Consider the following 12,595-nt stretch of genomic DNA (forward strand, 5'->3'; position numbering starts at 1 on the left):
ATACTTCTTGCTATTACAAAGTGATACTTTTCCTCTTGCTCCTTTCTCTGTACATTAAAGTTTAATTCTAACCTCTTTTTTCTCTTCATATTTGGTATATAAACTTTGTATTAGTTACCTATTGCTGTGTAACATATTAACCCAAACTTAGCAACTTAAAACCACAAACATTTTATTCCCTCACATAGTTTCTGAGGGTCAGAAATCAGGTAGTAGCTTAACCAGCTGCTTCTGGGTCAGCGTCTCTCATGAGGTTGCACTCAGGGTGTTGGCTGGGCCTGCAGGTTTGGCTGGACTGCGGGATCTGCTTTCAAGCTCCCTCTCTTGGTTATTGGCAAGCTTCACATTTTTGCTGGCTCTTGACCAGAGGCCCCCGATTCTCCCCATGTATGCCTCTCTGCAGTAGTGGCTGCGTACAACATGGTAAATGGCTTCCCTCAGAGAGAGAGAGCAACCAAGATGGCAACCTCAGAGTCTTTAACAGCCTAACATTGGGTGTACCATACTGTCACTTCTGCCATACCAACCCCGGTATAATGTGGGAGGAGAGAACACAAGGATGAAAATACCAGGAGGTGGGGACCATTGGGAGCCATCTTGGAGGCTGGCTACCACAGACTTCGTCTGTTAGTAGAACTTCAGCTGTTGTCATGATATGTAACCACTCCATATGTAATGGCTTATCTTTTGGGTTTTCCTGTATCATTTCAAATTCCTATTGTCTGAAACTAAATTTATCATCTCCCTTCCCATGCCCTTCTGACTTTTTTAAGTGACTTAGGTTTATAACCTTGAAGCCATTTTTTTCACTTTTCCTTTCCTTCTTAGCACTGTTAAGGTCCTAATTTTATATTTTGTTCCCTCAGTGTCTCCCAAATCATCTTTTTTATATTCCTATGGCTATCATCCTAGTAAGTTCCTTACTGCTTCACACCCATAATTAAAATAGCTGCCTGGTTAGTAGCCTGGCTCTGAATCTCTCCTTTCCAGTCCATTTTATATGCTTCTATCAGACTAATCTTCTGAATCCTGACTCATTATGTCATACCTTGTGATATGTCCATTAAAATTAAGATAATTTTTCTCGAGATCCTTAGCCTCTTGGGTGTATGTAATAATATTGACAAGAGGGCTTTTGTGAGAAAATCAATCCATTATGTACTCAGACTTATTTACGACTTAAAAATGATCTTGAACATTACAAGATGATGAAAAGTTTATTTTTTTAAACTTTTAAATTTAAACAGTAAGGTTTGGGAAAAAATTACAGTCTGGTTTCATTTGGGGGGACAAGAAATATTTGAATTGTTTTATTGATGGATAATTGCTATTACAGAAATCAAAAGATTTTCATAGCAACAATGAAGAAGAGACTTTTTCTAGAGGGTTGGGAGTTTATTTGGTAGAATGGTTTATTCTGGGCATCGTGAGAAGTATACATTCAAACAACAAGCTTGAGGGTCAGCCTGTGATTTGGGTTCTTAGGAGGAACACTTTTGTTTTCCCTACCAGAGCCCAGGCTGACCAACAGATGAACTTGCTTATTGTTTCCCTCTGCCTATAGAGGGATGGTTTTTCTAGGCCCACTTTTCACTGAGGATGCCTCCTGCTGGGGCCCAAAGTCTTGTTTTCTCTCCCTGCGTATCCATAAAAACCCAAACCCCTTCAGGTTGTGGAGATGGGCAGGGACACCCACCCCCACCCCTGCCCCCCCGATGCTCCCTCTATCCCCTCAGCCCTAGCCAAAGCCTGGGCAGCTGCTTACTTCTCTGCTTTTAGGTTCTTCTTTGGTTATTGGCTCCTGGGATCTCTCTTACTTGGCCTTATAGAGCAGGAGGCTTTTGGGATCATGTAGTTTGCCATACCGCTGGAAACAAAAGTTATAATATTTTTCAAACTCGATAAATACAACAATTTTTCACAATTCTTAGGAATGTACCATTATTTTGCCATTAGAGAACCTTATATGATAATCCTTGGGTTCATCAAGAAGAATTTATTTCTTATTCCCGAAATAAGACTCCAAAGTCGAGTTTCTACCCATTGAGCACATTACCTTAAAGATTAGAGAAAAGTCTGGATTTTAATTTGTGTGACTTATTCCCAATTTAACCCCCTCCCCCACCCTTTGCCTTTCTTCTTAGGAGAAACAATTGCAGCGCTTACTGATATGAGCAGCTTGAGTCGTCCAGAATCTGATGGCCAGATCACAATTTTTACAGATAAAACAGGAGTTATAAAGGCTGCAAGATTACTTCTTTCTTCAGTGACAAAAGTGTTATTGCTGGCAGACCGAGTAGTCATTAAGCAGATAATAAGGTCAAGAAATAAGGTACTTACCTTTCTGATGTTTCTACTTGTGTCTTTCAGGGTTGTTCAAAAAGTTTTTTCTTCTTCTTTTTTTTTAGGTTAACTGCCGTTAATTTAGCAATGCTTAACTGGTTTTTGTTTTTTTTTTAATTAATTAATTTATTTATTTATTTTTGGCTGTGTTGGGTCTTCGTTTCTGTACGAGGGCTTTTCTCTAGTTGCAGCGAGCGGGGGCCACTCTTCATCGCGGTGCGCGGGCCTCTCACTATCGCGGCCTCTCTTGTTGCGGAGCACAGGCTCCAGACGCGCAGGCTCAGTAGTTGTGGCTCACGGGCCCAGTTGCTCCGCGGCATGTGGGATCTTCCGAGACCAGGGCTCGAACCCGTGTCCCCTGCGTTGGCAGGCGGATTCTCAACCACTGCACCACCAGGGAAGCCCTGCTTATCTGTTTTAATTGTTTATTATTCTAATTGTCTGTAGTTTAAAAATGATGTTTCATCTATACCTGTAATTCCTAAATGTATATACTGGGCTCAAACTGTTGAATGCAAATAACATTTCTTCTCAGAAAACCATTATCTACTTGTTGAGGTTTATTGGTGAAAACTTTTCGTGTGTACAAATGTGGGAAGAAAAGCTGAGCACCATGACAATGTATGTAGTAGAAACATAGCTGATAAAAATACTGAATTCCTCAGTGCCTTTTTTCCCCCAAGTCAGACAGTAACAATTTATATGCTTAAGAAAAAGCTCAATTACCTGAAACCACAATTATCCACATTATAAAATTTCTGTATGCAAAGTTCCTAAATATTACTTAATAATCATAAAATTTAGAGAATAGATTTTAACTCTTCCAGTCTAGACCTCTTTCAGTCTCTCAGATAATGGCCGTGCTTCTCCGTCAACAGGGAAGCCAGGGTGTGTACGATTATTTATTTATTTATTTATTTAGCTGTGGGTCTTAGTTGCAGCAGGCGGGATCTTCGTTGTGGCATGCGGGATCTTTTAGTTGTGGCATGTGGACCTCTTTGTTGTGGCACGCGAACTCTTAGTTGCGGCATGCATGCGAGATCTATTTCCCCGACCAGGGATGAACCCGGGCCCCCTGCATTGGGAGCACGAAATCTTACCCACTGGACCACCAGGGAAGTCCCAATCACTTCTTTCCCTGGATAATCCCCTAGGCAAAGAGGAGGGCAGTCAGCCAGGGAAGGGATCATCCCACTGATTTGAGGACAAAACTAGCTGGCTAGTATTGAGTGAATTGAAAAGTGTAAGTTTAAAGAGAAAAAGAAATTGGAGAGGTGAATCGGACAGTGCTAGAGGAATAGGAGCAAACCTTCCTCTCTTTGGAAGACGGAGGTTCTGCTCAGTGGTGGCAATCTGCCTTATCTACGTTAGTTGCCTAGGCTTCCTGAGCTGCCGGGGCAGATTAACATTCCAGATATCCATCATATCCTCATTAAATAAGTAAACACAGGCTATCTGTGTTTTCCTTACCTATCTTGGTCTGACTAAAACTAATCCAGTACTGTTATTTTAGAGAAAAGTATTTGAAAATATGTTTCACATCTATTTACTTTACTTCTAAATATCAAGAAAATACATAACGTTGTCTGCTGGCTGTGTTACAAACATGCTCTCTATCTACCCCTGGCTGCCCAAAGCTTCTTGGCAATTAACTTATTCACCACAGGCAGTTTCTGACTGATCCAAACTTTTCCTACTCTTGAAGTCCCTAATCGCCCTTTCCACTCCTCACTATGCGGGTGACCTTCCTTCCACTTTTCTGAGGAGGATGGGGTTCCCCCAGTTCTGGTTCACTGAACCTTAAAGCTTCTGTGTATCATCTTTTATCCTCATCCCCCTCCTACTTCTCTGAAGATTTGATTACCTTAGTCCTGCCCATTCCCACCTTCTCCAGACCTTGCTGCATAAATGATCTCTTGCATATTTAGTCATATCCTTTACTTTTTCCTTTAATTTCAAGTAAGCCCAAGTGTTCCCATCCTAAAAAGAAATCATTCCCTAGATGATTCTAACCTTTGAATCTGCATCTACTTCTCTGAGTCCTTTCTTCTCTGTCTTTTCCTCGGACTCTTTCTCAACTTTCCCCTAGAATTTAGAACTTCTCTTTTGTTCCTCTCTTGGCTCAGGTTTGATGTCTCAGTCTCTTTCACATCTAAACCTGATAATAAAATAATGTCTGTTTTGCAGGTTCTTGCAACTATGGAAAGACTGGAGAAAGTGAACAGCTTTCAAGAGTTTGTCCAAATATTCAGTCAATTTGGAAATGAAATGGTGGAGTTTGCACATCTTACTGGAGATAGACAAAATGTATGTGTTTACCATATTTAAAAATCTTGAGATACGTGCATACTTTTCAATTTGGATAGAGGTGTGATCTTTGTGATCATTTGGGTTGGTTTGTTTGCTTATTAAATCTATAACCTTGCTCTTGAAAGCCTTTCATAAATAAGCCAGGATAAAGTAAATAGATCTGTATGCCTTTTTTTGCTCACAGATAACAGTTAAATATTTTCCCACCTCACACACTGGGAAAGGTCATACTTGCCTTCAAGGCCCAATTCAAGTACTTCCTCTCTCACAGAACTTTCCATTTGACTCTTCTACAAGGGCTCAGGCAAATAAATGAGTCATCATACATATCCTGATAGTATTTTGTTATATATCTCTTATTATTCTTTCTGTAATTTGTTATATATTATTCTGTTATTATATCTTTCTATAATTGTTCTATATTAGATTAATAGTAATGACCCAAGCATTGGGTGATTTGCATTGGCTATATGTTAGCTACTTAATATTCATGATCTCATTTAATTCTCAGAACATCCGTATAAGGTAGGTATTGTTATTACTGTTTCACACGTGAGGAAACTGAACTTGAGAGGATAATAAAGTTTCCCAAGGTCACTTTTCTAGCAGGTTGAACTCAATTATGTCTGATTCTAAAGCCTGTAGTTTTCAAACCGCACAATGATATTAGTTCTTTGTAGGTCTGTTCCCCAATTCAGACTGTAAGTTCTGAAGTTTAGGGAGGTGGAAAACCATGTCAAATCCAGGATTGACTTTTTCTTGTTGTTGGGGTACTTGTGCATGAATTTATCCTGTCAAGTTAAATATATAATTGATCTCTTCTTGAGATGCTTTGGTATAGTCCCATAGGCCATGGTTTTGGGCGTGAACTTTCCTGGTTGTAGCTGGAGTTGGAAGGTGGGTATTGGCCTGGAAAGTGGCAGGCTGGATTATATGCTGCACTTAGTGCTTCTTGGACATCTGGGTTTAATGAGGCCTATGTTTCGTCCTGTGGACCAGCCCTCTAACAGATTGAGATGCCATCTTTTTGGATCACTTGCTATCACCATACAATATATGGTGTATGGCTTACAAGTGTTATGTATACACACCTGATGCATTGTCAACTAGACCCACAGGTTTTTTTGCTAGAAGTCCTGTCCAGTATGTTAAAGACAAGGAATGGATAGAAATTTTAGAAGTGACCTCAACCTTTATTTTTGAAAGATACTCCTGATGGATGATCATCACAAGTAGGATACAGTCCTTTGCAATGTTACCTTGTGACCTGAATTAGCTTTGGAGGTTCTTGCAGTTTCTCATTTACTAGATGTAACTTTGCTTCTTTCTTTCCTATTAAAGAAAGCTGTATTGGGATGCAAGTGAATGAGAGTGATATTATTATAGGGATAACTTCGAATCCACTCTCATTTATTAAAACAAATAAAAGGAAATCACTTTCAAACTTTAGGTCTTTGTTATTTGTAAGAAAAGGCTTTTCATCCAACTGACAAGTGAGAAAAAAAATTGACTAATGTGACAGGTGAAAATTTTATGTAATCCAAATTTCAGCATCCATAAGTAAAGTTATTGGAACACAACCATATTAATTTGTTTATGTATTGTCTAGGGTAGCTTTCATACTACACTGGCAAAATTAAGTAGTTGTTTCAGAGACCAAATGAACCAGAAAGCCTCAAAAATTTATTATCTGGCCTTTTATTGAAAATTTTTGCTGACCCCTAATTTAGATGGTTACCAAACTGTTACGAGAGTATTTGGTTGTAGATTTAATCAGCAATATTTGGAGATCTTCTGTGATAGCACACATTCATATCAAGGGCTATGTGAAGAGACACCAAATGAAAAAAAAAAACAAACCCAAATACAGTGCCTACTTCAGAGTTTATATTCTAGTTGGGGAAAATTATATGCCCAAGAAACGTCTTAAGAACATTTTAGAGCAGCATATTGGCTAAGTTTAGGATTAAAACAACAACAACAACAACAAAAAAACATGAGATGAATATGCACTTAGATGGGATTAATCAGACATGATCCCTGAAAGAGTTGACTTCTAAGTGTCTATTTTGAAGGAAATAATAGTCCACAAATGCTCAGTAAATAAGTCACTTTTAATTAAGTAAAGCATAGGATGGTTGTTTCTGGTTGGGAGTGAGGTGTGTTCACATGGGCAGAATGTCAGGTGTGCAGGCCACCAGAACGTGAGCCACATGGCAGCCTCTCCCTAGGTCTCAGTTCCTGGCTGTGCCGCCCTTAGTAAGGGCAGCTGTTTCTTTCTACTCTATTGTGTTGATGTATTTACATCGAAGTGGTGACATTTTATAAAACATTTATTCTGTTTTTTTTTCTACTTTGTCACTTTTTTAAAACAATGTTACTTAATTGTTGAGTATTGCTATTATGGAGTAAATTATTTCTCAAAAAATTGAGTTGTTTACATGATCCTAGACTGCTCAATGGTTTTATTCCATGTTTAGGATTTGAAAGATGAAAAGAAAAAGGCAAAAATGGCAGCAGCTAGGGCAGTTCTTGAAAAGTGTACAATGATGCTTCTCACAGCTTCAAAGGTAAGAAAATTTTTGTTTTACTGTGTTGTAAATTAATTAGAAAACCTGATTAAATGCATCTAATTTATTATGTATTTTACACTTTAAAAAGATGAAAGTGATAAATTGGAATATGGGCTATAATAGTTAAATTTCAGTTATTCTTTAACAAGAATGTTAACTTCCATCCCCAGTTCCAAACATCAGGTAATCTATGAGTCAGCTTTGAGCAACTAAGCAGAAAATGGCTTATTAAGTGCTGTGAATGGAGGCCTGTCACACACGGTCACTGCCTGTGGGGTTTTGCTAGTCTCATTGGGGAGCCAGCACATGTGCTCTAGAAAAAGCTAGGCAAGTTAGAATCTGTTAAGTAACAGTGGAGTATTAAGTCAGCCCTTAGCTTGTTTATTCTATAAATTCATACCTCTAAGTCCTTATTCTACTTTCAACAAAATTGTCAATCAAGAGCTTATAATTTCAAACAGCAGTCGGCCAGCAAATTGGTACAATTCAAGAAAGAACTAGTAAACATCTCATTAGCAGTTTGTTTAGGATTGCCTTTTCTGCTTGGAATATTGCCTCGATGCTAGGATCAGTGAAGCCAGAGAAACAGGATTCACTGGAGTCTGCTTGGAAGGCTCTGTTCATAGCTAGGCCCTGGAGTAGTTTTTCCTTTACATCATTTTTTAAAAGTCAAAGATGCATCCACAGTCATAAAACATCTGTTCATTTTTCCTCATTCTTTTTTAGCTCTTGCACATATTAGGCAGGCAACATTTTAAAAGTTTTAATCATGATGAAGTTATAGGGCTTTTTTTTTTCAAAAATTTTAAGTAAACATACTAAAGTATAAAGATATAGTTTTGCACTCTGCCTTTTTCACTTAACCTTGCTGTCGCTTTTTACTCATCCTGCTTCCACTTTTAGTGAGGAGAAGCAGCTGGGTGAGCCAGGGACACGGGAGATTTTGGTAAAGAACCATTTTTATTAGCATGGCATATTCTCTGTAAGATTTTGTGTATTATGATATGGGCCAAATCTTAACATAAAAATTTTCAATTGTTTCAAAGACGTGTCTCAGGCATCCCAACTGTGAATCAGCCCATAAAAACAAAGAAGGAGTATTTGACAGAATGAAAGTGGCGCTGGATAAGGTAATTGAAATTGTGACCGAATGCAAACCAAATGGAGAGACTGACATTTCATCTATCAGTATTTTTACTGGAATTAAGGAATTCAAGGTAAGAATAGAGAGAATATATTTTGTTTTTTTCTTGCCATTTCAAAGAAGCATCATTATATGTAGTATCCATAGTTTTGTTTAATATTTTAGAATAGATGCTTCACAAAGGCAGATATTTGTCTTTAAAACAATGCCACAGTGTACAAACTTAATATTCAGTAACATAAAGCTTAGTGTAGTTTGTACAGAGAACACTGGTCTAGGGTTATAGTGGCTACTCTGGCCCTGTTTAGCTATATGGTTTAGCTGTAACCTCTTGTCCTCTGTTTAGAAGTGTTCCCTTCCCAGCTCTAGAGCAATGCCATACCATCATGGATGATTACAGACAGCAGATCTGGAATCTGCTGGAATTCCTGCTCTTCCTTGTGCTATAGAACAGATACTTTGAGACTGTAGTAATAGTGATAGCATTAATGATACTTAAAAATTTTAAATGAACAATAATACATGCTAACATTTATCACGCACTTATTCTGTGCCAGCCCTGTGCTTTAAATGTGCGTGTGTGTGTGTATGTGTGTGTGTGTGTGTGTGTGTGTGTGTATCTCAATCTCACAAGAACTATTATTATTATTCCCATTATACCGTTGAAGAGACTGAGAAACAGAGATTAAGTAACTTGCTAGCTAGAAAGTGCCAGAGTTAGGATTTGAAAGTTGGCAGCCTGACTCCAGAATCCCCACCGTTTCAGGGCAGAACTCATCACAACTCAGAGATGGTGACAGTGCTCTTCAGTAAGAGCAGTGTCTAGTCGGGAAGACCCAGGAAATTGTCTAACACAACTCCCTCATTTAATAGGTGTGAAAACTAGGGCCCTGAGAAGTTCTCTAATATGCTAAGGGTTACCTCCCTCTCTAGTAGCCAGGGCTGTGACAGGGATGGTATTCTTTCCATCTAAGTAGGAACATGGGGTGGAAGAAAGTAATGGAAAGAACATTTATTTTTAGGCGTCATGCTCTCAATAAGTATTTTCTCATTTAATCTCTGACTTCCCTTTTAGATGCATTATTACTATACCCATGTTTTTGAGGAGGAAAGCTAATATGTGGTAGAACCCTTGTTTAGAACCAGGACTCTCTGATCCCAAAGTCCATGACCTTTCAGTTTACACCTCTCAGTCTGTTTATATGCTGTCCGTCCTACCCCACATCTCCTCCTGAGGGGGAGGAAGCTACAGGGACCAGTCATTCTTTCAGAGTTTTTATTACTGAAAGGAATCTTAGAGATAATTTTTCTAATTCCCTCTTTTTGTTAAGGCTGAAGGGATAGATGTCAAAGGTCAAAGGATAATAAGGAAACAAGTAGGGGTAGAGCCAGGTCTTTGGCCTCTTGACGCTGCATTTCTGGTTCCAGGCTAACTAGGGGCAGTGTGGTACCTGTGGCCGCTGCTGACAGCTCCAGCTGCTGATCTTTTCACCAGCAGGCATTCTACAGAGCAAAGCGATCATGAATAGACTCAGTCTCACTGTCAGTGGTTATCTTCTTTGCATCTGTAGAGGGAAACTGGATACTTTATTCGTTACTTTGAATATATGAACAGATCTTATGAAAACATGCACATAAGTGGCTTTCAAAAAAAAAAAAACTCAGGATTTCCCTGGTGGTGCAGTGGTTAAGAATCCGCCTGCCAATGCAGTGGACACGGGTTCAAGCCCTGGTCCGGGAAGATCCCACATGCCACGGAGCAACTAAGCCCGTGCGCCACAACTACTGAGCCTGTGCTCTAGAGCCCGCGAGCCACAACTACTGAGCCCACGCACCACAACTACTGAAGCCCGCTCACCTGGAGCCCATGCTCGGCAACAAGAGAAGGCACCGTAATGAGAAACCCGTGCACCACAACGAAGAGTAGACCCCGCTCGCCGCAACTAGAGAAAGCCCGCGTGCAGCAACGAAGACCCAATGCAGCCAAAAATAAATAAATAAATAAATTTATTTAAAAAAAAAACAAAACTCTACTAAGTTGCTGTTTAAAAACATATATATGTTCTCTTTAAAGGAAAATAAAAAAGTTTAACATAAATGGTATGTGGACTGATTTTTATGTTGTAACTCTGTTTAAATCCTCAAATTCTCAGGTTCTAATTGTCAATTCCGTGCCTCACTTTTATCCATGTTCTTTCCTAGCTTAAGGAAAAAAAAAAAAATCCTGTCTCCATAGAACAGAGTGATTACTGGAGATAACTTGGGCCAGGAGGAGAAGGGGAAGCTATTACTTCCCTGTGGCCTCTCAACCTTCCCAAATCTTGGTATTTTCAGGGATCATGTTAAAATGGGTCATATGTAAGGATTAATTTGGAATGATAGTTGTGAAAGGACTTTAAAGTGTGAAACAAATGTAAGTTATCCGTATCAGCGCAAGAATTGTGCCCACAATCATGATCATCACCACCTACTGCCTCTCAGCCCAGGTTGTTTCTGTGACATATTTCAAGGGCTAGAGGTTAAATAAGGTTGAAGTGACATAGCATATCTCAGAAAGCTGAGAGAGAGAAAATTGTACTAGTGAACATGTGTTCGTCACACATTCAGGGAACTCTAAGCACAGGCTGGCTGAAGTGAAAGGCGGTTTAGGAACTCAGAGAGATGAGATAGACTGTTAGAAAGATATGTAAAGACAAGACCCTGGAAGGTTTTGTGTTATGCGGTACAAGTTTGGGCTTGGTTTTATAGGTGTTGAGCCAATTAGAGGGAGATGGCAATATCTGAAGGGGTACGTTTTAGAAAGATAATTGAGGTCCCCTGGTAGAGAATGTTTTGGTCAGGGAGGTTCTGTTGGGGACACAAGAATAAATGTAGGGAGACTAGTTTTGCTGAATTAATGAAGGAAAAATTGATGCCTTTCCTAGTCCCTTCTATACCCCATACCTTCCACACCATTCCCCCTGGGCTCAACACATTCATTTTTGGCTGTAACATCTTCCAGGACTTTGCCTTGGCGTTTTGTCAGATACAAATCCTTTACCTGGAAGCTGGTTCATTTTTCCTACCAGTTGCTACATGATAATGCTCCTTCTGCCTTAGTATTCACTGATCTTATAGAAATGCTTTGTTAACGACTATAGTAATAAAGCTCCGCACGGCCATTGGTGGCTCTTGAGCAATGTGTCCTCCTGCGTTAGTGGACAATAAAGTCATCCCTGGACGCTGTATTTCTCCTGAGCTTTCAGACAGGGAAAGAAATTGCTAGCGTCTTCCTGGGCCCTGGGAGAAAGTACAGCCCATCTGGTTAGGTGGGAATGTTGACTCATGTGGATGTATATCCTTTTTGTTCTCAGATGAATATTGAAACTCTTCGGGAGAATCTTTATTTTCAGTCAAAAGAGACTCTCTCTGCGATGCTGGACGCCCTCTTGGAGCGCACAGAGGACTTTACTGATTGTGCCTATACCAGCCACGAGCACAGGGAACGCATCTTGGAACTGTCAGCTCAGGCCAGGATGGAACTGCAGCAGTTAATTTCTGTGTGGATTGAAGCTGTAAGAGCTTTATTTCATCAAAGTAAATCTTCTGTAATAGCTTTTCCCTGGAGCCCTGAGAGTTGTGGCAGGCGCCGTCACCACCAGGAGTGTGAATGTGGTCCAGAGTGGGCCAAGGGTGTCTCGTTCCTTTTCTGCCCCCTACTTGGCCAGAGCATCCTTCCCATCAGCACTCACAGTATTCAACATTTCTAGGCCTGTTGTTTCTCATCCTGGCCAGTCTGGATTCTGTGCCACCATCACCATCACTAGTTCACCCTGCCGTCCCCACTCTTCCACCAGACTCACCTCTGGAAAATTCCTCCCCAAAATGCTTCTTCAGAGTGAAGAGCAGAGGTTCAACCAAGCCTAGAGGTTCTTGGGACCCGAGTCTTACTGCCGGAGCCGTTCAGATGTGCACAGTTCTTAACTCTGAGGACAGCTGATTTACAGACACAAGGATTTAGAAAACTTACTGAGGTTTAGATGCAATGAAGACCAGGGTAGATCCAGCTGGCAGGTGAAAGATTTTTCACCCTCGCACAGATTCCTGGTCTCAGACTGGCGGGCAGCCACTTTAAGAGCGTTAAACAGGCTGCTGGTGCGCTTCAAACGTGGGAGTTATTTGGGCAAGAGGGGCAAGCACTGACAGAAGTGGTACAACACAGGAGGTGTGCACCCAATCTCTTCTA

The 12,595-nt window shown here is 40.2% G+C and overlaps 1 protein-coding gene across 3 annotated transcripts in view; it reads left to right on the forward strand.

The window, feature by feature from the left end:
* CTNNAL1 (catenin alpha like 1) overlaps positions 1 to 12,595 on the forward strand; it is a 58,554-nt gene that overhangs the window by 20,613 nt on the left and 25,346 nt on the right. Inside the window, exons 3-7 of one of the 3 annotated variants that reach the window (XM_068553318.1) lie at positions 2,145 to 2,332; positions 4,531 to 4,650; positions 7,134 to 7,223; positions 8,273 to 8,443; positions 11,724 to 11,924. In XM_068553318.1, the coding sequence (XP_068409419.1) occupies positions 2,145 to 2,332; positions 4,531 to 4,650; positions 7,134 to 7,223; positions 8,273 to 8,443; positions 11,724 to 11,924 (770 nt within the window). The remainder of the gene's footprint in view (positions 1 to 2,144; positions 2,333 to 4,530; positions 4,651 to 7,133; positions 7,224 to 8,272; positions 8,444 to 11,723; positions 11,925 to 12,595) is intronic. The other 2 variants (XM_068553319.1, XM_068553320.1) reach the window with 2 other exon arrangements.

Source organism: Eschrichtius robustus, chromosome 10, assembly GCF_028021215.1.
Source record: "Eschrichtius robustus isolate mEscRob2 chromosome 10, mEscRob2.pri, whole genome shotgun sequence".
NCBI lineage: Eukaryota > Metazoa > Chordata > Mammalia > Artiodactyla > Eschrichtiidae > Eschrichtius > Eschrichtius robustus.